Source organism: Hypanus sabinus, chromosome 9 (assembly GCF_030144855.1).
Source record: "Hypanus sabinus isolate sHypSab1 chromosome 9, sHypSab1.hap1, whole genome shotgun sequence".
Classification (NCBI taxonomy): domain Eukaryota; kingdom Metazoa; phylum Chordata; class Chondrichthyes; order Myliobatiformes; family Dasyatidae; genus Hypanus; species Hypanus sabinus.
Genome location: NC_082714.1, coordinates 79,743,511 through 79,770,885, shown reverse-complemented (window position 1 = coordinate 79,770,885; position 27,375 = coordinate 79,743,511). Strand labels below are relative to the sequence as shown.

Below are 27,375 nucleotides of genomic sequence, written 5' to 3'. Positions count from 1 at the left end.
GCCCGACCCCAGCAGTAGCACGGTTCAAACAAAACACCAGATGTGTGATTCGGTTATATATAGATATATATATATTTCTTTAAAAAATATATATTTCTTTAAAAAAACTATTCTGGGTGACTACAATTCTGGGCTGGGTCGAGGTGGGGTGGGGGGGAGGGAAGGTCAAGTTCCACCCCTTGGGATTTTGCGCCACTCCTTCTTGACCAGGATGCGGACATGGGGCAGGGAACGAACTTGAGCTGGCAGTTAGCGAGTGCCCAATCGGCCAAATCCACTGGTAGAATGGAGGGGTGTATTGGATGAAGGGTAGAGGTGATTTAAGGGGGGGGAAGACAGAGAGAGAGAGAGAGAGACAGACAGACAGACAGACACACACACACATACAAAGGCAGACACAGAGACCTCTCCACTACCCTACACCCCGATCCCACCCCTACGTGGGAAGGGGACGGAATAGTCCCAGCCCCTTCCGCTAATGCAAAAGCAACTCTCATTCCAACCCATCCTGACTGAATGCACAGGAAGTTGGGCTTGTGCCCCTCCCAACACCCCACCCCTGAGGAATAGAAAGATTCTGTCCGTTAAGCTACGGGGAAAAGAAAACTGAATCAAAGGAAAAGACCAGAGGAAGCATCAGCGGTTCGGTCAGACATGCAGACTCAGGATTTATTCCGAGGCCTCGTTAAATCTTTTGCAACTTCTCCCCGACCACCATGGGATTCTCCTTCCGGATCTTCTCGGCTGCATCCGCTTTGTAGTCGAAGTGACAGTCATGCATGTCGGAATATCTGTGCACCGAGCAGTACAAGTTCCCACACCGGCACTCGAAGCCTGCAATTCCAGGCAGGGCGGCAACGTCAGATTGGGTCTGGCTTCAGTCACAAACCCATCCATTCCCCGTCCCTCCACCCCTCCCATTCTTAACCCAGTCAAGTCATTTCCTCAACTTGGGCCAGCTGAACCTCTCACCCCAGTACAACTCCTTCCAGACCCCTTGTGTCCTAAAACCTCTGTCCCTTTCTGCTTTCCAGACACTCTTGTCCTACAACCCCTCCCACACACGTCCCAAACCCACTCTCTGTCACAAAGCCCGCTCCTCTCCCCCTTCTCAAACCCCCTGCATCCCAAATCTTCCCCCCAGCCCACTCCCATCTTACCAAAGACCAGTCAAGTCACCATAAACAAACCCTTCCTTCCACAACCACTCCCCTTCCAAACCCATCCATCTCGCCTCTCCTGTAACCCATTCCAAGCCTTCCCCTCGCCCCCTCCCCAATCGAGGATCAGTCCCCACTCCCCACCCTACCTGCCTCATCCAAAACCATCCCTTCCCAACCCCCAGGACAAGCAATTTTATTCCCACTCATCCTAACCCAAGCCAAACTAACCTCCCTCCAACTCCCCCCACCTTTCCCTTCCAACTCCCCCCACCTTTCCCTTCCAACTCCCCCCACCTTTCCCTTCCAACTCCCCCCACCTTCTCCCTCCAACTCCCCCCACCTTCTCCCTCCAACTCCCCCCACCTTTCCCTTCCAACTCCCCCCACCTTTCCCTTCCAACTCCCCCCACCTTTCCCTTCCAACTCCCCCCACCTTCTCCCTCCAACTCCCCCCACCTTCTCCCTCCAACTCCCCCCACCTTTCCCTTCCAACTCCCCCCACCTTTCCCTTCCAACTCCCCCCACCTTTCCCTTCCAACTCCCCCCACCTTTCCCTCCAACTCCCCCCACCTTTCCCTTCCAACTCCCCCCACCTTTCCCTCCAACTCCCCCCACCTTTCCCTTCCAACTCCCCCCACCTTTCCCTTCCAACTCCCCCCACCTTTCCCTTCCAACTCCCCCCACCTTTCCCTTCCAACTCCCCCCACCTTTCCCTTCCAACTCCCCCCACCTTCTCCCTCCAACTCCCCCCACCTTCTCCCTCCAACTCCCCCCACCTTCTCCCTCCAACTCCCCCCACCTTTCCCTTCCAACTCCCCCCACCTTTCCCTTCCAACTCCCCCCACCTTTCCCTTCCAACTCCCCACACCTTTCCCTTCCAATTCCCCCCACCTTTCCCTTCCAACTCCCCCCACCTTTCCCTTCCAACTCCCCCCACCTTTCCCTCCAACTCCCCCCACCTTTCCCTTCCAACTCCCCCCACCTTTCCCTTCCAACTCCCCCCACCTTTCCCTTCCAACTCCCCCCACCTTTCCCTCCAACTCCCCCCACCTTTCCCTTCCAACTCCCCCCACCTTTCCCTTCCAACTCCCCCCACCTTTCCCTTCCAACTCCCCCCACCTTTCCCTTCCAACTCCCCCCACCTTTCCCTTCCAACTCCCCCCACCTTTCCCTTCCAACTCCCCCCACCTTTCCCTTCCAACTCCCCCCACCTTTCCCTTCCAACTCCCCCCACCTTTCCCTTCCAACTCCCCCCACCTTTCCCTTCCAACTCCCCCCACCTTTCCCTTCCAACTCCCCCCACCTTTCCCTTCCAACTCCCCCCACCTTTCCCTTCCAACTCCCCCCACCTTTCCCTTCCAACTCCCCCCACCTTTCCCTTCCAACTCCCCCCACCTTCTCCCTCCAACTCCCCCCACCTTCTCCCTCCAACTCCCCCCACCTTTCCCTTCCAACTCCCCCCACCTTCTCCCTCCAACTCCCCCCACCTTCCCCTTCCAACTCCCCCCACCTTTCCCTTCCAACTCCCCCCACCTTTCCCTTCCAACTCCCCCCACCTTTCCCTTCCAACTCCCCCCACCTTTCCCTTCCAACTCCCCCCACCTTTCCCTCCAACTCCCCCCACCTTTCCCTTCCAACTCCCCCCACCTTTCCCTCCAACTCCCCCCACCTTTCCCTTCCAACTCCCCCCACCTTTCCCTTCCAACTCCCCCCACCTTTCCCTTCCAACTCCCCCCACCTTTCCCTTCCAACTCCCCCCACCTTTCCCTTCCAACTCCCCCCACCTTTCCCTTCCAACTCCCCCCACCTTTCCCTTCCAACTCCCCCCACCTTCTCCCTCCAACTCCCCCCACCTTCTCCCTCCAACTCCCCCCACCTTTCCCTTCCAACTCCCCCCACCTTTCCCTTCCAACTCCCCCCACCTTTCCCTTCCAACTCCCCCCACCTTTCCCTTCCAACTCCCCCCACCTTTCCCTTCCAACTCCCCCCACCTTTCCCTTCCAACTCCCCCCACCTTTCCCTTCCAACTCCCCCCACCTTTCCCTTCCAACTCCCCCCACCTTTCCCTTCCAACTCCCCCCACCTTTCCCTCCAACTCCCCCCACCTTTCCCTTCCAACTCCCCCCACCTTTCCCTCCAACTCCCCCCACCTTTCCCTTCCAACTCCCCCCACCTTTCCCTTCCAACTCCCCCCACCTTCTCCCTCCAACTCCCCCCACCTTCTCCCTCCAACTCCCCCCACCTTTCCCTTCTTCCAACTCCCCCCACCTTTCCCTTCCAACTCCCCCCACCTTTCCCTTCCAACTCCCCCCACCTTTCCCTTCCAACTCCCCCCACCTTTCCCTCCAACTCCCCCCACCTTTCCCTTCCAACTCCCCCCACCTTTCCCTCCAACTCCCCCCACCTTTCCCTTCCAACTCCCCCCACCTTTCCCTTCCAACTCCCCCCACCTTTCACTTCCAACTCCCCCCACCTTTCCCTTCCAACTCCCCCCACCTTTCCCTTCCAACTCCCCCCACCTTTCCCTTCCAACTCCCCCCACCTTTCCCTTCCAACTCCCCCCACCTTTCCCTTCCAACTCCCCCCACCTTTCCCTTCCAACTCCCCCCACCTTTCCCTTCCAACTCCCCCCACCTTTCCCTTCCAACTCCCCCCACCTTTCCCTTCCAACTCCCCCCACCTTTCCCTTCCAACTCCCCCCACCTTTCCCTTCCAACTCCCCCCACCTTTCCCTTCCAACTCCCCCCACCTTTCCCTTCCAACTCCCCCCACCTTTCCCTTCCAACTCCCCCCACCTTTCCCTTCCAACTCCCCCCACCTTCTCCCTCCAACTCCCCCCACCTTCTCCCTCCAACTCCCCCCACCTTTCCCTTCCAACTCCCCCCACCTTCTCCCTCCAACTCCCCCCACCTTCCCCTTCCAACTCCCCCCACCTTTCCCTTCCAACTCCCCCCACCTTTCCCTTCCAACTCCCCCCACCTTTCCCATCCAACTCCCCCCACCTTTCCCTTCCAACTCCCCCCACCTTTCCCTCCAACTCCCCCCACCTTTCCCTTCCAACTCCCCCCACCTTTCCCTCCAACTCCCCCCACCTTTCCCTTCCAACTCCCCCCACCTTTCCCTTCCAACTCCCCCCACCTTTCCCTTCCAACTCCCCCCACCTTTCCCTTCCAACTCCCCCCACCTTTCCCTTCCAACTCCCCCCACCTTTCCCTTCCAACTCCCCCCACCTTTCCCTTCCAACTCCCCCCACCTTTCCCTTCCAACTCCCCCCACCTTTCCCTTCCAACTCCCCCCACCTTTCCCTTCCAACTCCCCCCACCTTTCCCTTCCAACTCCCCCCACCTTTCCCTTCCAACTCCCCCCACCTTTCCCTTCCAACTCCCCCCACCTTTCCCTTCCAACTCCCCCCACCTTTCCCTTCCAACTCCCCCCACCTTTCCCTTCCAACTCCCCCCACCTTTCCCTTCCAACTCCCCCCACCTTTCCCTTCCAACTCCCCCCACCTTTCCCTTCCAACTCCCCCCACCTTTCCCTTCCAACTCCCCCCACCTTTCCCTTCCAACTCCCCCCACCTTTCCCTTCCAACTCCCCCCACCTTTCCCTTCCAACTCCCCCCACCTTCTCCCTCCAACTCCCCCCACCTTCTCCCTCCAACTCCCCCCACCTTTCCCTTCCAACTCCCCCCACCTTCTCCCTCCAACTCCCCCCACCTTTCCCTTCCAACTCCCCCCACCTTTCCCTTCCAACTCCCCCCACCTTTCCCTTCCAACTCCCCCCACCTTTCCCTTCCAACTCCCCCCACCTTTCCCTTCCAACTCCCCCCACCTTTCCCTCCAACTCCCCCCACCTTTCCCTTCCAACTCCCCCCACCTTTCCCTCCAACTCCCCCCACCTTTCTCTTCCAACTCCCCCCACCTTTCCCTTCCAACTCCCCCCACCTTTCCCTTCCAACTCCCCCCACCTTTCCCTTCCAACTCCCCCCACCTTTCCCTTCCAACTCCCCCCACCTTTCCCTTCCAACTCCCCCCACCTTTCCCTTCCAACTCCCCCCACCTTTCCCTCCAACTCCCCCCACCTTTCCCTTCCAACTCCCCCCACCTTTCCCTTCCAACTCCCCCCACCTTTCCCTTCCAACTCTCCCCACCTTTCCCTTCCAACTCTAGCCAAATCCAGGACAGGCAAACTCATTTCCACCTCCCACCGTTCCCAAACCCCCGACCCATCCCAGCTCCTCAGAATGCGTCCGTCCTTCCCAACCCCACTCTACCCTAACCCCCTTCCCATCCCAGCTCCTCAGAATGTGTCCGTCCTTCCCAACCCCACTCTACCCCAACACCCTTCCCATCCCAGCTCCTCAGAATGCATCCGTCCTTCCCAACCCCACTCTACCCCAACACCCTTCCCATCCCAGCTCCTCAGAATGCGTCCGTCCTTCCCAACCCCACTCTACCCCAACACCCTTCCCATCCCAGCTCCTCAGAATGCGTCCGTCCTTCCCAACCCCACTCTACCCCAACACCGTTCCCAAACCCAAGCCAACCCATCCCAACCAAACCTGGAGCTCCTCAGAATACACCCGCCCTTCCCAGGTTAGGCCATGTAACTCCCACCCTTCCTGCCCCAACCTCATCCTGTCCCATCTGACTCCTTAACCCTCTCCAAGTCCCTCCTCTTCCATACCAACCCCTTCCTAATCCAGCTCAAGCAAAGCCACATCCACCTCTCCTGCCACTAACCCCTCCCAAAACCCTTCTGTATCACCCACCCCCATTGTCTGAACCTCCCCGCCACATCCCAACCCATCCCATGTCAACAAATTCCAGTCCATTCCATCCCCCTCCAGGTCAACCCTTCCCCACAGAGGGAATGGTGTTGGGACGGCATCAGGAGGGTTTGGGCAGCTCAGCATAAGCCAGGGTGGTTCCCCTCCCCAGGGTGGACACCACGAACCACCATTGCCCCCTTCCACTGTCAGAAATACATTGGCTATACGTTCACAGTCTCTGAGTTTGAATCCCAGAGCTCCCTCCTGTCAGCCCCCATCCCGCGACGGCACCGTGGGAGCCCATACCCCACTCAGACTACAGTGGTTCAAGACATGCAGCTCCCTCACGGGGGGAGTGAGGGAGGGGTCATCCATGCTGCAATGCCCCTCTGGTCAATCAGCCCTCCCCACCCTTCCCCCTTCCCAGCTCACCTGTCAGTCCCACTTTCTTCTTGCAAAGGAAGCAACGATTCCGTTTCTTGTTCTTCTCCGGTGACTTCTCCGGATCTTCCTGGGATCCGTGCGGATCGTCCGCTGCCAACAACGACGCTAGAATGGAAGGCAGGAGAACTGGCTCAGTGGGGGTGGGGGATGCCGATAGGAGGCTGGGAAACGAATCCCGGGAACGGGCCCCAGCAAAGGGCCAATGAGAGGCTCCAGTGGTGGGGGTGGGTGGGTGGGGAACCAATGGGAAGTACAACGGGTCAGGATACCCCTCATTGCGACACCACCACTGGGGAGGAGCAGGGCATCTCACGGACAAAGGTTAGAATCCCACCTCCTCCTCTTGACGGTTAGTTCCCTCATTACTGTGATACGCTGGGAAACGCGTCACCCTCACCTCCATTCACAACCCCCTACTGACCCCGGCCCTCACTGAGGGGTTCAAGGCCTCATCTCCATTCTGACGGAGACCCCTTACTTTTAAACACTGATCGCCAGCCCTGGCTCAGCCGGGGAGGTGGTGGGGTAAGTCGTCACTCCTGTTACCAAGTCCAGCTCCTGGCCCCCCCCCCCCCCGGCTTAGCTTGTAAGCCTGGCAGGAGAAGAGGAGAAGGCGGGTTACTGGTGCCTTAAAATCAGTCGCTCCAGCAGGTGGGGCTCGTCTGCCACTGTTGGCAACTCACCTAGGAGAAGGAAAACTCAGATCTCAAACCCCCGCTGCCTTGCGCCTGTACCCACTCCTGGGGAAGGCTTTAGGAAAGAAAAATCCAGAGCCGGAGTCCCTAAGGCAGTCCTACGTTGAGTTCAATGCTGACTGGCAACTCCTCCGAAGCTGCTGGTGCCAACCTGTATCAGTCTGTGTGTTCCTCTGGGGTCATCAGCTGTGTGGCCTGCTGATTTGGGCAATAGATTGCTCTCCATAGTGAACTGCTCTGGCTAGTAGACAGCTGGAATGCAACATCAGCCCTGACGGTTCACAGATTGTTCAAGATTCACCTCATGCCAAGCCATTCACTGACCTGTCCAAAGACTCACTCAATGTCAACCATTCAGTAAAGGTCTTGCTCAGCTATATTGACCTCCACTCAACATTATCCAATCAGCAAAGCCCTTGCTCATCAGTCTTAATCACCGCCCTCCCCCCAACTCAAGGTCAGAAAATCAACAAAGGTCTTGTTCAGTTATCCATTGAACATTAACCAATTAGCCATCTTGCTCACCTGTCTTGACCCTCCCACTCAAGGTCAACGAATCAGAAAGCCTCAAATGTCCAATGATCCGCCAGTCAAGGCACCTCCCCGGCCCAGACCATTCCCTCATCTACCATCCCAACACCATGCTTACCTTCCAACTTCTGTTCCATTGTCGTCTCTTTTGTTTCCGAAGTGTCCATTGGCAATGTTGGGCTGAGGGGTGGAAGCAGTAAAATAGGGGTTACCTGGGGGAAAGTGGTGGGAATTCTGTCACTGGGGAGAAAGTCCCAGGCACATCCCTGGCAGCCCCAAGAGCGGTCCAAGGTACAGCTGTCAATCTGCTTGTTTGCCATGGATACAATGAGTGGAGATGAATCTGAGCAAGCTTGAGGTGTTGTACTTTGGGAGACCATATGTAAAGGGATAGTGCACATTGATGAAGGTAGAGCAGTGGATGTAGTGTATATGGATTTCAGTAAGGCACTTGATAAGATTTCCCATGCAGGGCTCATTCAGAAAGTAATGAGGTATGGGATCCAAGGAGACCTTGCTTTGTGGATCCAGAATTGGCTTGCCCAGAAAAGGCAAAGGGTGGTTGTGTATTCCGCATGGAGGTTGGTGACCAGTGGTGTGCCTCAGGGATCTGTTTTGGGATCCCTCCTTGTGGTGATTTTTATAAATGACCTGATGAGGAAGTGGAGGGATGGGTTAGTAAGTTTGCTGCTGACACAAAGGTTGGGGTGTTGTGGATAGTGTGGAGGGCTGTCAGAGGTTACAGCCGGACATCGATAGGATGCAAAACTGGGCTGAGAAGTGGCAGATGGAGTTCAACCCAGGTAAGTGTGAGGCGCTTCATTTGGCCAAATTTGGAGAGAATGTAATGTTAATGGTGAGACTCATAGCAGTGTGGAGGGGCAGCCAGACCACAGGACACTCAAAGCTGCTGCACAGGTTGACAGATTTGTTAAGAAGGCCTTCATCAACCATGGGATTGAGTTCAAGAGCTGTGAGGTAATGTTAAAGCTATACAAGACCTTAGTTAGACCCCACTTAGAGTACTGTGCCCAGTTCTGGTCGCCTCACAAGGATGTTGCTTGGATTGGGGAGCATGCCTTACGAGAATAGATTGAGAGAACTCGGCCTTTTCTCCTTGGATCGAACGAAGGATGAGAGGTGACCTGATAGAGGTGTAGATGATGGTGTGGATTGCATTGATTGTTTGGATAGTCAGTGGCCTTTTCTCAGGGCTGAAATGGCCAGCATGAGAGGGCACAGTTTTAAGGTACGTACAGAGGAGATGTCAGGGGTAAGTGTCGGTGACCAGTGGTGTACCTCGGGGATCTGTTCTGGGACCCCTACTCTTGATGATTTTTATAAATGACCTGATGAGGAAGTGGAGGGATGGGTTAATAAATTTGCTGATGACACAAAGGTTGGAGGTGTTGTGGATAGTGTAGAGGGCTGTCAGAGGTTACAGCGGGACATCGATAGGATGCAAAACTGGGCTGAGAAGTGGCAGATAAGTGTGAAGTGGTTCATTTTGGTAGGTCAAATATGATGGCAGAATTTGGTATTAATGGTAAGATTCTTGGCAGTGTGGAGAATCAGAGGGATCTTGAGGTCCGAGTCCATAGGACACTCAAAGCTGCTGTGCAGGTTGACTCTGTGGTTAAGAAGGCATATGGTGTATTGGCCTTCATTAATCGTGGAATTGAATTTAGGAGCTGAGGGGTAATGTTGCAGCTATATAGGACCCTCGTCAGACCCCACTTGGAGTACTGTGCTTAATTCTGGTCGCCTCACTACAGGAAGGATGTGGAAACCATAGAAAGGGTGCAGAGGAGATTTAAAAGGATGTTGCCTGGATTTGGGAGCATGCCTCATGAGAAAAGGTTGAGTGAACTCCTTGGAGCGATGGAGGATGGGAGGTGACCTGATAGAGGTGTACAAGATGATGAGAGGCATTGATCGTGTGGATGGTCAGAGGCTTTTCCCCAGGGCTGAAATGGCTAGCATGAGAGGGCATAGTTTTAAGGTGCTTGGAAGTAGATACAAGGGGCATGTCGGAGGTAGGTTTTTCACACAGAGTGGTGTGTGTGTGTGGAATACACTGCTAGTGATGGTAGTGGAGGTGGATACGATAAGGTCTTTTAAGAGACTCTTGGTTAGGTACATGCAGCTTAGAAAAACAGAGGTTTACGTGGAAGGGAAATTCTCGACCGTTTCTAGAGGAGGTTACTTGGTCAGCACAACATTGTGGGCTGAAAAGCCTGTAATGTGCTATGATTCTATGATTTAATGGTGGGACCCTTCACAGCATTGATGTTCAGAGGAAACTTGGAGTCCAAGTCTACAGTTCCCTTTAAAGCTCGACAGGTCGACAGGGTGGTAAAGAGGGGGACGCACATGCCTTCGTTAGACGAGGCACTGGGCTCACTGAGAATCAGGGTGCTTTATGCTCAGGCTACATCTGGAGTGTGTATTCAGTTCTGGTCTCTCATTGGAGGCTTTGGGGAGGGTGCAGTAAAGGTTAACCGGGATTAGAGGGCAACAGCTACAGGGAGAAGTGTCTTCTCTGCACTGCCAGAGGAAAAAATTGTGAGAGGCATAGACAGCTGGAGTCTAAATATCTAATCCTAGAGGGCAAGATTTAAGGCGAGGGGGGAAAGTTCAAAGGAGATTTGGGGGGGGGGTTTCTACGGAGAGTGGCAGGTGCCTGGAATGTGCTGCCGGGGTTGCTGGTGGAGGCAGATCCGATAAAGATGGTTTAGAGGGTCTTAGGCAGACACAAGGATGTGCAGGAAATAAAAGGACACAAACCAAGTGCAGGCAGAAGGGATTTAGGTGTCATTACCTTAATTAGTTCAGTACAGACATGGTGGGCTGAAGGGCCTGTTCCTGTGATGCAGCAGGTTCCAGTGTTTACCTCGCCCAATCACAGTGTCAGCCTTTGTTCTGGATTAACGTCAGGACATTGGGAGTAATTTTGGATCCCTGTATTAAAGGAAGGATGTGCTGGCATTAAAGGGGCTCCAGAGGAGGTTCACACAGATAATCCTGGGAATAAAAGGGATAATCTATTAGGAGTGTTTGATGTTCCTGGGCCCGTACTTGATGGAGTTGTGGATTGGGAGTGTTTGATGTTCCTGGGCCCGTTCTTGATGGAGTTCTAGATTAGGTACATTTGATGTTCCTGGGGCTGTACTCGCTGAAGTTCTGGGGGATAAAGGGGAGACCTCATTGAAACTTACTGTTCCGCAGGTTTACTGTTTAAAAAAAAAAGCTGCATAATTTATGCTTTTCTTGTGACTGTTGTGTATGTGACACAGGCACATGTATGCACAGAGGAGAAACGAGATCGGGGAGTGGGAACAGGAGGCTGATGGTCCCGGGAGACCCAGGAAAACTGAGATGGGATAGGAAATGCAGGGAGAACAAGGGGAGGTTGTGAGTCTTGTGGAATAAGAAGGATGTATTCTCCCTTACAAGCTTGCCCAACATTCCCTAAAGTAGGCGGCAGGGCAGGGTAGGGTAATGGTTAGTGTCACACTACTACAGCCCGGCAACCAGGTCAATTCCTGCCGCTCTCTGTAAAGAGTTTGTACAGTTTCCCCAAGATTCCGTGCATGGGTTTCCTCCAGTTTCCTGGCACAATCCAAAGTCGTACAGGTTGGTAGGTTAATTGGTCACGTGGGAGTAATTGAGCCAGAAAGGCCATTTATCGTCCTGTATTTCTGAATAAATAACACATCAGTCGGTCACTGGATAATGTCTTTCACCACTGCTTATGTATGGGTGAAGAAGACAAGACATAGGAGTGGAATTCAAGTCTGTGCCACCATTTCATCATGGCTGACTTATTATCCCTTTCAACCCCATTTGCCTGCCTTCTCCCTGTAACATTTGACACCCTTAGCAACATAATGTTGAATGTCTGTTTCTGCTCCATCATAATTGATTTTGTTGAAATCCCCACCACCTTTCCCCTGAGCAAGCATCTTGACACCCACCTGGTGCTGTCCGAGGCAGCGGCCACGGCTGGGGGTGTGGAAGAGACCACCGTAGATGTGGAGCCCTGCTGGGATGATTCGGTGCTTGGAGCCAGTGCAGGATCTGACGATGGGTTACTGGCTGTGCCTGTAAGTTGCAGGATGCAAAGGGTTAAAAGCAGCTCATCTCCTCCCCACCCCCACATTTGTGCCATGGCAGAGGGGATCTCAACTGGAGGCTCTTGCCCGCTGTGGTGTTTCCAATGTCAACCGTCACACCGCAGTGAAGCCCTTCAACCATCGGGTGGGGCTGCAGAGCAAGCTGCCCCATGTCCCGATGGATTCACCAAATGGGGGTAAAAATCCATCAGGATGGATGGGTGAAGAGATGGGTGGAGTGGGGAGTGGGAAAGATCAAAAAGTCCCCTTGATGCTGTGGCGGTGCAGAGTGGGGAAGATGGAGAGATCCCCTCAATGCCCTGGCACAAGTTTCATAGATCAGTGATCTCTTCCATCACAAAACTCACGTCACTCCATTCCACCCCACTCAAACTCCAACAAGATCCATCCCCAATACAAGATGCCACGCACCCCTGGAAACCCATTAAATGTCGAAATGGGGGTCCACCATCGTCCAATCATTCTTCCCTCCTCCCAACCCCCAACTTCAGTAACCTACTGCCCGTGCTGATTGAGGGCCACTTTTCCTCACCTTTAAAGACTCTTAACCCCCACTGATCATTGGGGAAGAGGGTTCCAAAGACTTGAGTTGTAATTTGCGCCATCTCCTTTTTAAAGGGGCCACCCTTTTGCTTCTAAACAGCGACTACCTCCCCCATCAGTTCTAGATTCCCCTGCCTCTCAGTTTCTTAAGCTGCAAGGAAAAAAAAGTCCTGACCTTTCCAACCTCTCTAGTTCAGTATCACAAATCCTGGCAAAACACTTGTAAATCTTTTCTGCACAGTTTTCACTTTGTAACATCTTGCCGGTGACCAAACTGAACAGAATACTTAAAATCTGGTCTCAGCAGTGTCCGGTACAACTGCAACATGGGGTCCCAACTGCTCCACCCAGTGCACTGACTCATTAATGGCAGTGTGCCAAACAGCATCTTCACCATCCTGTCTACCTGTGACTCTACCACGGGGCAGCATAGTGGTTAGCGCTAAGCTTTACAGTACCGGCGACCTGGGTTCAATTCCTGCAAGAAGCTTGTACGGTCTCCCTGTGACTGTGTGGTTTCCTCCAGGGGTCCGGTGTCAGGGCGTACCGATTGGTAGGTCATTGTAAATTGTCCCATGATTACGCTGAGGTTAAATCGCGGGTTGCAGGATGGCAAGTGCTGGAAGGGCCTATTATCTGCTGTATCTCAATCAATAAACAAATGCACCTGTAAGCCAGTCCCTCTGTTTTACAACGCTCCCCAGAGTCCTGCCATTCACTGTGCAAGTCCTGCTGGGGTCTCAGTTCCCAAAATGGAACACCTCACAGTTACCTGAATTAAACTGCATTTGCCATACCTCAGCCCACTTACCCAGCTGATCCAAGTCCCTCTCTAACTCCTGACGACCATCTTCTCTGTCCACAACAACGCCGGTTATAGTATCATCTGCAAACTCACTAACCACACCTTGTACATTCTCATTGAGTCGTCGATAAATAGCAATAGGCCCAGAACAGAGCTAAGGGGAACACCACCAGTGACAGGTCTCCAGTCTAAAAAACCTTTCAACATTTCCCTCTGCTTTCTAGGACCAAAACAACTGCACATCCAATTTGCCAGCTCACCCCAAATCCCACGTGATCCAAGCTTTCAGAGCAGCTTACGAGTGGTTCAAGTCCATTATTAAGGAGGAGATGTTTTGGTTACTCGAGACCCACAATAAAGTAGGGCATGGCTTCCTTAGGGGAAAATGCCCGTCATATCTGTTGGAACTCTTTGAGGAAACAGCAGGCAGGGTGTAGACGAAGGAGAATCAGTGAATGTTTACTAGGATTTTAAGAAAGCTTCTGACGAGGTGCCACACGTGAGGCTGCCAGGCAAGATAAGAGGCCATGGTATTACAGCTGGATAGAGCATTGGCAGGAGGCAAAGAATGAGAATAAAGGGAGCCTTTTCTAGTTGGCTGCCAGTGACTAGTGGTGTTGGGACCGCTTCTTTTCACGCTATACGTCAAACAACTTGGATGATGGAACTTCTGGCTTTGTGGCCAAGTTTGCAAATGATACAAAGATAGGTGGTGTTGAGGAATCAGAGAGTCTGCATAAGGACCTGCAAAGGAGTGGCAGATGGATTATAGTGTCGGGAAGTGTATAGACAAGTACAGGTAGAAGAAATAAAGGTGTAGACTATTTTCTAAATGGAGAGACGATTCAAAAGATCAGAGATGCAAAGGGACTTGGGAATCTCTAAAGATTAATTTGCAGATTGAGTTGACGGTAAGGAAGGCAAAAGCAATGCCAGCATTTATTTTGGGAGGATTAGAATACGGAAGCAGGGATGCAACACTACAAGGCATTGGTCAGACCACATGGAATACTGTGAGCAGTTCTGAGCCCCGTAACCAAGAGAGAATGAATTGGTATTGGAGAGGATCCAGAGGAGGCTGACGAGAAAGATTGTGAGAATGAAAGGGTTGACACATGAGGAGCATTTGATGGCTCTGGGTCTGTGCTCACTGGTTTAGAAGAATGAGGGGGAATCTCATTGAAACTTGTTGAATATTGAAAGGCATTGATAGAGTGGACGTGGAGAGGATGTCTCCTAAAGTGGGGGAGTCTCGGACCAGAGGGCACAGCCTCAGAATAGAAGGGCGTCCCTCTAAAACAGAAATGAGAAGGGATTTATGTAGCGGGAGGGCGGTGGATATGTAGAATGCATTGCCACAAATGCCTGCGGAGGAAACATCATTGAGTGTATCTTAAACAGAAGTTGGTAGGCCCTCAACTGACACGGGAGAATGCATGAGGGTGGGGCAGAGGACACAGTGGAGCTGAATGGCCTAATCCTGCTCCTACATTTTATGATCCCTGTCAAAGTACACATACTGTAGATCATGTCTAGTGCCTCACCTTCACTGACTCCCTTCCTCACATCACGCAAGCCTGTACAATCCTCCCTCAAATTCTTAAGGGTTTGAATACAGTCACCTCTCCATCTTCCGAATTCCAATTAACTCTATCCCAGACTGCCTAACCCCTGTATCATATCATCATCATTCCTTTGAATTCTTCTCCCAAGTCCCAGCGAATTCAAGCCCAACCATTCCTCAAGGACAACCCACCCATTCAAGAGATCTTTAGGGCCAGTGAAGTTTCTCCGAACTGCTCCTGACACATTGACAGCTGAAGTGAGCTGATTGACACTGCGCACAGAAGGCTAACCTTTCATCTTATCTGCATGTTATAAACCCCTCATTCTCCTTTGCTCCAGGAAGAACAATCCCCAAGCCGGCCAGTCCCAGTGTTGTCCTCGTGACTCGTTTCTGCCCCCTCTCCCCCTTCCTAAAGCTGGGCAAGTAGACCGGCACATGGTGCTCCCAGCGTAGTCTCACCGATGTCTTGTAAAACGACCTCCCGACTCCTGTACTCAGTGCCGTCATCCGGTGAAGGACAGAGTTTCAAATTCTCGCTTCACCGGCGTTGTCTACCTGTGTCTCTACCTTCACATACCCGTGCCCTGCCGGGTCTCCCTCGGCCCTGCCATTTATGAACGAGGACGTGCAGGGAGGGAAGGAAGGGAGATGCCGTACCCGATGGACTGATTCGCTCACTGTTGTTCTGTTTCTGTAGAAATTCCTTGTAGCAGACGGAGCACATTCCATTTGTGCGGGGGTTTCCGTAGAAACCGCAGCCTGTCGGACATAGCATAGGCACTTGGGTCTGGTTAGTCTCTTGAGCCATTGCTCACTGTTCCTGGAGAGAGAGAGAGAGAGAGAGAGAGCAGGAATGAGACATCGGGTCCAGACAGTATCCCAGGATCTGTGTCATCTCACAACATCAGTCCCTTGAGTCCTGTCTCCACTCACGGGACATTCTCAATCCATCGCCGAGACTGAAGCACAACGGGAAAGGCAGACCTTATCCCCAGAGCACAGCAAGATCCAAAGTACTCAGCGCTGGACACCGGCCTCGGATCTTGCCCGGCTGGCGGGGGTGGGCTAATGTCCACCTCGTGTGACGAGATACAGTGAAAGGCTTCTGCCATCCAGTCAGATCGTTCCGTTCACAAGTACACCAAGCTGGTACGAGAGGAAAAGAGTGTAGAATAGAGAGTTACAGTTACAGAGAGTGCAGACAAATAAAGTGCAGGGGCCACAATGTGGACTGAGAGATCAAAAGTTTATCTGTTAACATACAAGAGGGCTGTTAACAGTGGGATAGAAGCTGTCCTCAGACTTCTGCACCTTCTGCCTGATGGGAGGGGCTGGTTTGCCTGATTTTTTTTCGCAGCCCTGGGCTGGGACCGAGACGTTACCATCCATAGACAGTGAAACAAGAGAACTCGGCGTCTGTCCCCAACCAGTGCCTGAGAACTAATCATCAGCCACATTGAAGCCCAACATTTTAAACTAGACTCTTGGGATTACAGCTTCACCGGCGTGCCAGTGTTTACTGCCTACCCACTAAGAGGGCAGAGGTGAGCTGCCCTCGAACCACCACAGTTCACGTGGGGGAGGTGATCCCGCAGTGCTTTCAGGGGTTCCAGGATTTAGACCCGCCGATGTCAAAACTACGGTCAATGTGTTTCCCAGACGGGATGGCGGACTACGGGTGGGTGGGAACAATAACTATCCAGTACTTTTGTCCACAAAACCTCGTCCTTTGTATAAACGTTGCTCCTGAAGGTTGTCATACTCCAGACGGGTGGAGGGGGAGTAATGGGGTCAAGTTCCCACTATCTATTCAATGCTCCCAATGGTGTCCACCTCAAATAGCCTCTGACAGCCAAGCCCAGCTCCTGGCCGTCACATGAGGATTAGCTACTAAGCCCCACAGAACCGCTTCTACTGACAGGGGAAGGGGCAATGACAGATGAGCGGCGACTTAAAACCAGTTGCTTCAGGCAGATGTGCCTTGTCAGCCATGGCAGTTCATTCTAGGCGAAGAACATCTCTGATCTCAAACCTCCGCTGCCTTGCGGCTAAACCCTTGCATGGGGAGCGCTTCAGGAGTAAACCCCGAGGGAAAAATCCAGAGCTGGAGTCCCTAAGACAGACCTACATTGAGTTCAATGCTGACTGACAACTCCTGGTACTGAACTATATCAGTCTCTGCCACTCCCTTCGATTCTTCAGCTGCGTGGAGAGTTGGGGGGTGGGGGGGGCTTGCTCTCTGTATCGTACTGCCCTGTATCACATAGACAGCTGGGACACAGCGTCCGTGGTCAACCCTGATAACGGACGGCCTCAAGGAAGTACGTATCACATAGACAGCTGGGACACAGCGTCCGTGGTCAACCCTGATAACGGACGGCCTCAAGGAAGTGAATATCCTGACGTAAGTAACCCTGGAATTGGTTTGTTATTGCCACATGTACAGAGACAGAGTAAAAAGCTTGTCTTGCACACTGTTCATACCGATCAGATAATCACACAGTGCATCCAGGTAGAACAAGGTAAACAATAGCAGAATGCAGAAAAAGGTGTCACAGCTACAGAGAAACTGCAGTTCAGGCAGACAGCAAGGTGCAAATCATAACGAGGAAGATTGTGAGGTCAAAAGTCCGGGGAACATGTGATACTCCTGTAAACAGCAGGACAGAAGCCTGTACATAACTCCATCACTGCCAATAGACGGCCTGTGTTTCAGGTGAGGGGAAAAAGTCCAAAGGAGATGTATGTGCAGTACAAGTTGTTTATTAATACACACAGGTTTGTGCGCAGAATGTAAAGCCCTACCCACCACTGAGCACGTTAACACAGAGCACTGTCACAGGAAAGCAGCACCCCACCTCCCAGGCCACGCTCTCTCTCACTGCTACCATCAGGAACCCCCTCCTCCCAGGCCACGCTCTCTTCTCACTGCTACCATCAGGGACCCCCACCTCCCAGGCCACGCTCAATTCTCACTGCTACCATCAGGAACCCCCTCCTCCCAGGCCACGCTCAATTCTCACTGTTACCATCAGGAACCCCCCTCCCAGGCCACGCTCAATTCTCACTGCTACCATCAGGAACCCCCTCCTCCCAGGCCACGATCAATTCTCACTGTTACCATCAGGAACCCCCACCTCCCAGGCCACGCTCTCTTCTCACTGCTACCATCAGGAACCCCCACCTCCCAGGCCACGCTCTCTTCTCACTGTTACCATCAGGAACCCTCACCTCCCAGGCCACGCTCTCTTCTCACTGCTACCATCAGGAACCCCCACCTCCCAGGCCACGCTCTCTTCTCACTGTTACCATCAGGAACCCCCACCTCCCAGGCCACGCTCTCTTCTCACTGTTACCATCAGGAACCCCCACCTCCCAGGCCACGCTCTCTTCTCACTGTTACCATCAGGAACCCCCATCTCCCAGGCCACGCTCTCTTCTCACTGCTACCATCAGGGACCCCCACCTCCCAGGCCACGCTCAATTCTCACTGCTACCATCAGGAACCCCCTCCTCCCAGGCCACGCTCAATTCTCACTGTTACCATCAGGAACCCCCACCTCCCAGGCCACGCTCTCTTCTCACTGCTACCATCAGGAACCCCCACCTCCCAGGCCACGCTCTCTTCTCACTGTTACCATCAGGAACCCTCACCTCCCAGGCCACGCTCTCTTCTCACTGCTACCATCAGGAACCCCCACCTCCCAGGCCACGCTCTCTTCTCACTGTTACCATCAGGAACCCCCACCTCCCAGGCCACGCTCTCTTCTCACTGTTACCATCAGGAACCCCCACCTCCCAGGCCACGCTCTCTTCTCACTGTTACCATCAGGAACCCCCATCTCCCAGGCCACGCTCTCTTCTCACTGCTACCATCAGGGACCCCCACCTCCCAGGCCACGCTCAATTCTCACTGCTACCATCAGGAACCCCCTCCTCCCAGGCCACGCTCAATTCTCACTGTTACCATCAGGAACCCCCACCTCCCAGGCCACGCTCTCTTCTCACTGCTACCATCAGGAACCCCCACCTCCCAGGCCACGCTCTCTTCTCACTGTTACCATCAGGAACCCTCACCTCCCAGGCCACGCTCTCTTCTCACTGCTACCATCAGGAACCCCCACCTCCCAGGCCACGCTCTCTTCTCACTGTTACCATCAGGAACCCCCACCTCCCAGGCCACGCTCTCTTCTCACTGTTACCATCAGGAACCCCCACCTCCCAGGCCACGCTCTCTTCTCACTGCTACCATCAGGAACCCCCACCTCCCAGGCCACGCTCTCTTCTCACTGTTACCATCAGGAACCCCCACCTCCCAGGCCATGCTCTCTTCTCACTGATACCATCAGGAACCCCCACCTCCCAGGCCACGCTCTCTTCTCACTGATACCATCAGGAATCCCCACCTCTCAGGCCACGCTCTCTTCTCACTGCTACCATCAGGAACCCCCACCTCCCAGGCCACGCTCTCTTCTCACTGCTACCATCAGGAACCCCCACCTCCCAGGCCACGCTCTCTTCTCACTGTTACCATCAGGAACCCCCACCTCCCAGGCCACGCTCTCTTCTCACTGATACCATCAGGAACCCCCACCTCCCAGGCCACGCTCTCTTCTCACTGCTACCATCAGGAACCCCCACCTCCCAGGCCACGCTCTCTTCTCACTGTTACCATCAGGAACCCTCACCTCCCAGGCCACGCTCTCTTCTCACTGCTACCATCAGGAACCCCCACCTCCCAGGCCACGCTCTCTTCTCACTGTTACCATCAGGAACCCCCACCTCCCAGGCCACGCTCTCTTCTCACTGTTACCATCAGGAACCCCCACCTCCCAGGCCACGCTCTCTTCTCACTGTTACCATCAGGAACCCCCATCTCCCAGGCCACGCTCTCTTCTCACTGCTACCATCAGGGACCCCCACCTCCCAGGCCACGCTCAATTCTCACTGCTACCATCAGGAACCCCCTCCTCCCAGGCCACGCTCAATTCTCACTGTTACCATCAGGAACCCCCACCTCCCAGGCCACGCTCTCTTCTCACTGCTACCATCAGGAACCCCCACCTCCCAGGCCACGCTCTCTTCTCACTGTCACCATCAGGAACCCTCACCTCCCAGGCCACGCTCTCTTCTCACTGCTACCATCAGGAACCCCCACCTCCCAGGCCACGCTCTCTTCTCACTGTTACCATCAGGAACCCCCACCTCCCAGGCCACGCTCTCTTCTCACTGTTACCATCAGGAACCCCCACCTCCCAGGCCACGCTCTCTTCTCACTGATACCATCAGGAACCCCCACCTCCCAGGCCACGCTCTCTTCTCACTGTTACCATCAGGAACCCCCACCTCCCAGGCCACGCTCTCTTCTCACTGATACCATCAGGAACCCCCACCTCCCAGGCCACGCTCTCTTCTCACTGTTACCATCAGGAACCCCCACCTCCCAGGCCACGCTCTCTTCTCACTGTTACCATCAGGAACCCCCACCTCTCAGGCCACGCTCTCTTCTCACTGCTACCATCAGGAACCCCCACCTCCCAGGCCACACTCTCTTCTACTGCTACCATCAGGAACCCCCACCTCCCAGGCCACGCTCTCTTCTCACTGTTACCATCAGGAACCCCACCTCCCAGGCCACGCTCTCTTCTCACTGTTACCATCAGGCAGGAGGTACAGGAGCCTCAGGACCCTCACCACCAGGTTCAGGAACAGTAATTACCCCTCAGCCATCAGGCTCTTGAACCAGAGGGGATAACCTCACTCACCCCACAACCATGTTATTACTTATTTTTCTCTCTTGTATTTGCAGTCTGTTGTTCTTTGCACGTTAGTTGTTTGTCCATCCTGTCATTCATGGAATCTATTGTGTTTCCTGTATTTGCAGTGTATGCCCGCAAGAGAAAATCACAGGGTTGTATATGGTAACGTATATGTACTTTGATAATAAAGTTACTGTGAACTTTGATTGTGTCGGCGGAAGGGATGTTTAGTTAATTATTTCAACACAACATCATGGGATGAGGGGGCCTGTCCTCAGCTGTATTGTTCTGAATCCACCAGGCATGTTTACAACGAAATGTCGGTACTGTTTTGTAGCTGGTGCCCACTGCAGCCAGAGTGCAATGGCAGTGTAGGGAGGGAGTGTTTGGGGGGGGGGGGGGGGAGGAGGCCAATTTTTGCAGCCTACTTCGACATTGTCAGAAACAGGCCCTTCAGCCCATTGAGGGCATGGTAACAGCAAGCTCACATTTATACTGATCTGATTCATTCCCAGGTCCTGGCCAGATTCTACCCATCACTCACATACCGGGGGGGGGGGGGATTAACCCAGTGATCCTACACTCACATACTGGGGGGGGGGAATTAACCCAGTGATCCTACACTCACATACCGGGGGGGGGTATTAACCCAGCGATCGTACACTCACATACTGGGGCGGGGGATTAACCCAGCGATCCTACACTTACATACTGGTGGGGGGGGGGGGGAAATTAACCCAGCGATCGTACACTCACATACTGGGGGGGGGATTAACCCAGCGATTGTACACTCACATACTGGGGGGGGGATTAACCCAGCGATCCTACACTCACATACCGGGGGGGGGGGAATTAACCCAGCGATCGTACACTCACATACCGGGGGGGGGAATTAACCCAGCGATCCTACACTCACATACCGGGGGGGGGGGATTAACCCAGTGATCCTACACTCACATACTGGGGGGGGGGGGAAATTAACCCAGTGATCCTACACTCACATACCGGGGGGGGGATTAACCCAGCGATCGTACACTCACATACTGGGGGGGGGGGGGGAATTAACCCAGTGATCCTACACTCACATACTGGGGGGGGATTAACCCAGCCATCCTACACTCACATCCTGGGGGTGGGGGGATTAACCCAGTGATCCTACACTCACATACTGGGGGGGGGGGGAATTAACCCAGCGATCGTACACTCACATCCTGGGGGGGGGGATTAACCCAGTGATCCTACACTCACATACCGGGAGGGGGGGGGGGGATTAACCCAGCGATCCTACACTCACATACCGGGGGGGGGGGGGGGGATTAACCCAGCGATCCTACACTCACATACCGGGGGGGGGGGGGGGATTAACCCAGCGATCCTACACTCACATACCGGGGGGGGGGGGGGGATTAACCCAGCGATCGTACACTCACATACCGGGGGGGGGGATTAACCCAGTGATCCTACACTCACATACCGGGGGGGGGGGGGATTAACCCAGCGATCGTACACTCACATACTGGGGGGGGGGATTAACCCAGCGATCGTACACTCACATACTGGGGGGGGGGATTAACCCAGCGATCGTACACTCACATACTGGGGGGGGGGGGGATTAACCCAGCGATCTTACACTCACATACCGGGGGGGGGGATTAACCCAGCGATCGTACACTCACATACTGGGGGGGGGGGGGGGGGATTAACCCAGCGATCCTACACTCACATACCGGGGGGGGGGATTAACCCAGTGATCCTACACTCACATACTGGGGCGGGGGATTAACCCAGCGATCCTACACTCACATACTGGGGGGGGGGGAAATTAACCCAGTGATCCTACACTCACATACCGGGGGGGGGATTAACCCAGCGATCGTACACTCACATACTGGGGGGGGCGAATTAACCCAGTGATCCTACACTCACATACTGGGGGGGGATTAACCCAGCCATCCTACACTCACATCCTGGGGGTGGGGGGATTAACCCAGTGATCCTACACTCACATACTGGGGGGGGGGGGGAATTAACCCAGCGATCGTACACTCACATCCTGGGGGTGGGGGGATTAACCCAGCGATCCTACACTCACATACCGGGGGGGGGGGATTAACCCAGTGATCCTACACTCACATACCGGGGGGGGGGGATTAACCCAGCGATCGTACACTCACATACCGGGGGGGGGGGGGATTAACCCAGCGATCCTACACTCACATACCGGGGGGGAGATATTAACCCAACGATCGTACACTCACATACCGGGGGGGGGGGGGATTAACCCAGTGATCCTACACTCACATACTGGGGGGGGGGGATTAACCCAGCGATCGTACACTCACATACTGGGGGGGGGGGATTAACCCAGCGATCCTACACTCACATACCGGGGGGGGGGGGGGGATTAACCCAGCGATCGTACACTCACATACTGGGGGGGGGGGATTAACCCAGCGATCCTACACTCACATACCGGGGGGGGGGGGATTAACCCAGCGATCGTACACTCACATACTGGGGCGGGGGATTAACCCAGCGATCCTACACTCACATACCGGGGGGGGGGATTAACCCAGTGATCCTACACTCACATACTGGGGCGGGGGATTAACCCAGCGATCCTACACTCACATACTGGGGGGGGGGAAATTAACCCAGTGATCCTACACTCACATACCGGGGGGGGGGATTAACCCAGTGATCCTACACTCACATACCGGGGGGGGAAATTAACCCAGTGATCCTACACTCACATACTGGGGGGGGGAAATTAACCCAGTGATCCTACACTCACATACCGGGGGGGGGGGATTAACCCAGTGATCCTACACTCACATACTGGGGGGGGGGGAATTAACCCAGCGATCGTACACTCACATCCTGGGGGTGGGGGGATTAACCCAGTGATCCTACACTCACATACCAGGGGGGGGGGGATTAACCCAGCGATCCCACACCTCTCTGGGACGTGGGAGAGAACCAGGGCAACCGGGGGAAACCCACACACTCACAGTGTGAGTGTGCAAACTCTGCGCGCGTGTGCGCGTGCACACACACACACGCACACACACACACACAGGGACAGCATATGGTGCAATAGTGCAGAGGAGGGTAAGAGGAGGTATTTTTCCTGAGAAACTAACCCCTCAATGTCTAGAGGCACCTGTTTTGTGGAAATCTTTCTCCAAGTCCCAAATAATTTTAAAATTTTCAATCATGACCCTGTTAACTTCCTGCCCCTCTGCAGGGTAAACTGCAACATTGCATCCCAGGCACTGACTTCCAGGTGAATCTCCTTCACAACCCAGCTCGAAACCCCTGCAGAGTGCGGCGGGGCGCAGACTGTTCCATCGGGCACACCATCGGCAGGAGGCTGTCCCAAACAGCCACATTATCCAGTGCCTACTACTTGGGCAGCCTGTGACTGGTGTATTCGGGCAACCAATCACCTGCAGGCAGGACACGATTGGAGGAAGGAAACCCCTGCTGGGCCCAAGGACGGGTTCCAGTGGGAAGTGTGTCCGGAGAGGGGTGGACCTGGCCCCACGCGGATCTCTCCGTGTGTTCAGAACCAATGGTAGAATTCACCCCGTCCCTCCATGGCAAACCCTCTGCCTTCATAACTCCACCCCCGGAGAGGGAGAGTGTGGGATGGGTGGAATGTAAAGCTGTCCGGAATCTCAGTGGGATGTAGCAGGAAATGATCCCAGTAGGGAGGCATTTGTGGGGGCAAATCCCACCCCGTTGAGAAGAGGCCAAATTAGGCAGGAATCCAAGAACATTCAGTGATCCTGGTGGGGAACGGGGGAAGTTCTATTCAGACATACAGTGTAGAACAGGCTTCCCAGCCCAAGCAGGTGCTCGGCCCAGTGACCCCCAGATTTAACCCTAGCCTAATCACAGGGCAATTTACAATGACCAATTCACCCACCAACTCGGGACCGCGAGAGGAAACTGGAGGAAACCCAGACGGTCACGGGGAGAACGTAGAAACTCCTTGCTGGAATCGAACTCTGAACTCCGAGTGGTAACAACACTGTGCCAGCAGAGGAAATGTTGGGAGGGTGGGGGAACTGATCAGGGGTTTGTCCAGCAGTTTCCTAGAGTTTAATTGGGGAAGGAAGAAGAATATGATTCTCAAGGTAGTATACTGTGACATATAATTACTTTGATAACAAATTTACTTTGAAGTTTAGGGAAATATCTGATGATTCAGCTGGGATCTGGAGGGGTTAACAAGAGATGGGGTAGGGGTGGGGCAGATTACTCAGCCTTCCAGAGCGGGGAGTGGGCTGGGATCCCCGAGTCCAGGACAGCCCATCTCTTTCCTCACACCTCTGCACACTGTGGTCAGGGTTTGCGGGGAGGACGGGAGTACCTACCCACCTCACCCCTTCAGAGTCATGCAGGCTCAAGGCGAGGCCCTTCAGCCTGAAGGTGTCATACTAACCCTTCTGGTGGTGATCCAGGATTCCTCCCGCACAGCCACCGAACCAGGCGACGGGGACAAGGCCACTCAGCCCCTCTGGCCCAGTCTGGCCCTCAATCCCGAAGTCACTGGCAACTCCTTTGACCGCACAGGCTGCTACGATGCAGGCTTCTCCCTCCAACTCTTCAGAGCAGGGGCACCGATAGCAGCAAAGTGGGGCGGTGTGGGGCAGCTCGGACCAGCATGGCAGGTTGACCTGTTCCTAGTTGATCTCGGTGGGGAAGGCTACAGGCTGGTCACCATGCTGCAGGCGGGCACTAGGACCCAGGGGAGTCGCGAGTGGGTGAAGGAGCTCTCACTGTGCCTTGCACTGGGGCAAGGGGGATGGCATCAAAGGGAGCTTGCGGGACATGGATTCATTGGCCTTGGGGGGTGGGGGGAGTACTTGCAGTGAGGGGCTGTGGGAAGGCAGCTGGTCTGACAACTCCACCCGATGACAACCACTGACTTCACAAAACAAGGCAGGAGCTAGTCACAGTCCCAGGGTGGGTAAGGGGAAAGAGGGACCCTTGCAATCTCAGTCCAGCCCACGGCCTCTCCAACACCCTCATTCACTCCTTCCCTCTGGCCCTTCCCCTCCCATGGGCCTGCCCACTCTCTCTATTCCCTCCAATCTCCCATCCACTCCCTACTCTCCTCTCTGTCCCCCCACTCCCCCTCCCCTCCCTCCCCATTCCTCTGACACTCCCTCCACAACCTCTGTACCACCCACTCTCCCTCCATTCCTCTGCTCGCTCCATGCTCGTGAAGACCTGTCATGGTGGGAGGGACAATGGGAGAGGGGAAGCGAGAGAGGGGATGGGTGAACGGAGGGCTGCATGCAGTTGGAGGGAAGGGCAGGACAGAGGGTAGAACAAGAGGCTACTGAGAACGGTGGGAGGGGATGAAGAGGGGTGAGACTGGACTGGTGGGAGGGAATGGTGGGGGTCGAGATGGGAACAAGGGGGGTGAAACTGGAACAGAGGTTGGGAACGAGAGGGGAATGGAGGGATGGAATGGGGGAGAGGATGAAGAGGGGTGAGACTGGACTGGTGGGAGGGAATGGGTGGGGGTCGAGATGGGAACAAGGGGGGTGAAACTGGAACAGAGGTTGGGAACGAGAGGGGAATGGAGGGATGGAATGGGGGGAGAGGGTAATGCTGGAAGGCAACGGGGGGGGGGGGGGCGAGAGAGTAACGGAGGGAGGGAGGGAGCGGGGAAGGAGGAGTATTCATAGGAGAACAAAGGGAGGGTGTCCAGTGCAGCCCCTGCACCCTCTGCGTCCAGCGATTGTGTTTGCAGCCTGTAACCCAGTGCCCCAAATCCGGGCACAATCAACTCGCTCCCTCCCGTTCCGTGACAGGTTCTCTTCCGGTTGAATGGAAGGGAAGTGAACAGCCAAGGCAGCCTCTGACATCCAAGTGCGGCCTTAAAATAGGAGCTGGGTGTCAGTGAGTGGCCCAAAGGCGCAGCCATGGGCTTGTGCAATCCGCCACGGCCCCCACGTCCCTTCCACCGTCCGTCCCCCACCCCACCTCCATATAACGTCCTGAGTCAGCAGATCTCCAAAGCAGGAAGACTTTAAATAAAACAGTGCTTTACAAAGACTGGAAGGGCTGCTATATACAAAAATAGATTTTTATTTGAGTCTAGAAGTCAGGAAACTGACGCGCAATTAAATCCGCAAATAAAACCAGCTTTTCTGTACGGTTAAACCAAAGTCCTCGCCTCGTCCGAGAGAGGACATTTCGCCGAGTTCACAACAAAAAAAACTTTACATCATTTATTTAAAATACTCTATTGAAAAAGAGAATTTATCTCCGAGTAGCCAGTGTTGGCGACGGCCAGAAGACGTTGATACATATAAGAAAAACTGTTTACATTTGTTCCATGATGAATGTTATTTAGAAACATGGTTGGAATATGTTTGTTGGCATCAAAGTGACACGTTTTGTATCAGCAGCGAAACGGGTGCAATGTGTCCGATCCACGGTATTTCCTGGCAATTCCTACCCGATTTGAAGCTCCAGCATCCCACATACAGTGCGGGCCGCTCGCTGGCTTCAACCACCTGGGTGGGGGACGTGAAGCTACCCCTGTTAACGTACCCGTTAAATAGCAAATTACCTTATCTTCTTCTTTCAGTTCGGCTCGGAATAGATCCTGGTATTCACAAAGGTCTTCTTCAACAACACAAGACAGGGGGAAAAATCGGGGGGGGGGGTGGCAGAGAAAAGGAATTAAAGAGGGAAGAATGGGGGAGATTTAAAATGACAATGGTGAAGGGGGAGAGGCAGACAGAATGCAGGAAAGGAGGGGTGGGGAGGAAGATGGAAGTTCACAAACCGACGACTGTCCTGGCTCCTTTACACCTCCGTCTCTACACTTACTGCCTCCTGGAAGCGACTGAAGCCTCCCTGTTTTTTTGCTGAACTGACGCGATAAGAGTTGGAGCGGCAGCCAGCGCCACCGCCAGACGCAGCCGGCCACTGCAGCA

General features: G+C 54.2%; 1 protein-coding gene across 1 annotated transcript; it reads right to left on the bottom strand.

Moving 5' to 3' along the window:
- Nucleotides 1-643: 643 nt before the first annotated feature.
- On the bottom strand, nucleotides 644-27,375 carry LOC132399522 (AN1-type zinc finger protein 6-like). The gene is made up of 6 exons (XM_059979980.1): nucleotides 27,006-27,375; nucleotides 15,309-15,471; nucleotides 11,578-11,704; nucleotides 7,719-7,780; nucleotides 6,363-6,479; nucleotides 644-834 (listed from the first exon to the last, which is right to left on the bottom strand). The coding sequence occupies exons 2-6, from the start codon at nucleotides 15,457-15,459 to the stop codon at nucleotides 686-688; spliced, it is 606 nt and encodes a 201-aa protein (XP_059835963.1). The 5' UTR covers nucleotides 15,460-15,471; nucleotides 27,006-27,375; the 3' UTR covers nucleotides 644-685.

What these genes read in the sequence shown, in the direction of transcription:
- LOC132399522 (XM_059979980.1), bottom strand. Translation starts at nt 15,459, where the DNA reads ATGGCTCAAGAGACTAACCAGACCCAAGTGCCTATGCTATGTCCGACA. An exon ending in TGAGCGAATCAGTCCATCGG is followed by an intron (nt 11,705 to 15,308) that starts GTACGGCATCTC and finishes TGCAACTTACAG; the next exon opens with GCACAGCCAGTAACCCATCG. An exon ending in AATGGAACAGAAGTTGGAAG is followed by an intron (nt 6,480 to 7,718) that starts GTAAGCATGGTG and finishes CTTCCATTCTAG; the next exon opens with CGTCGTTGTTGGCAGCGGAC.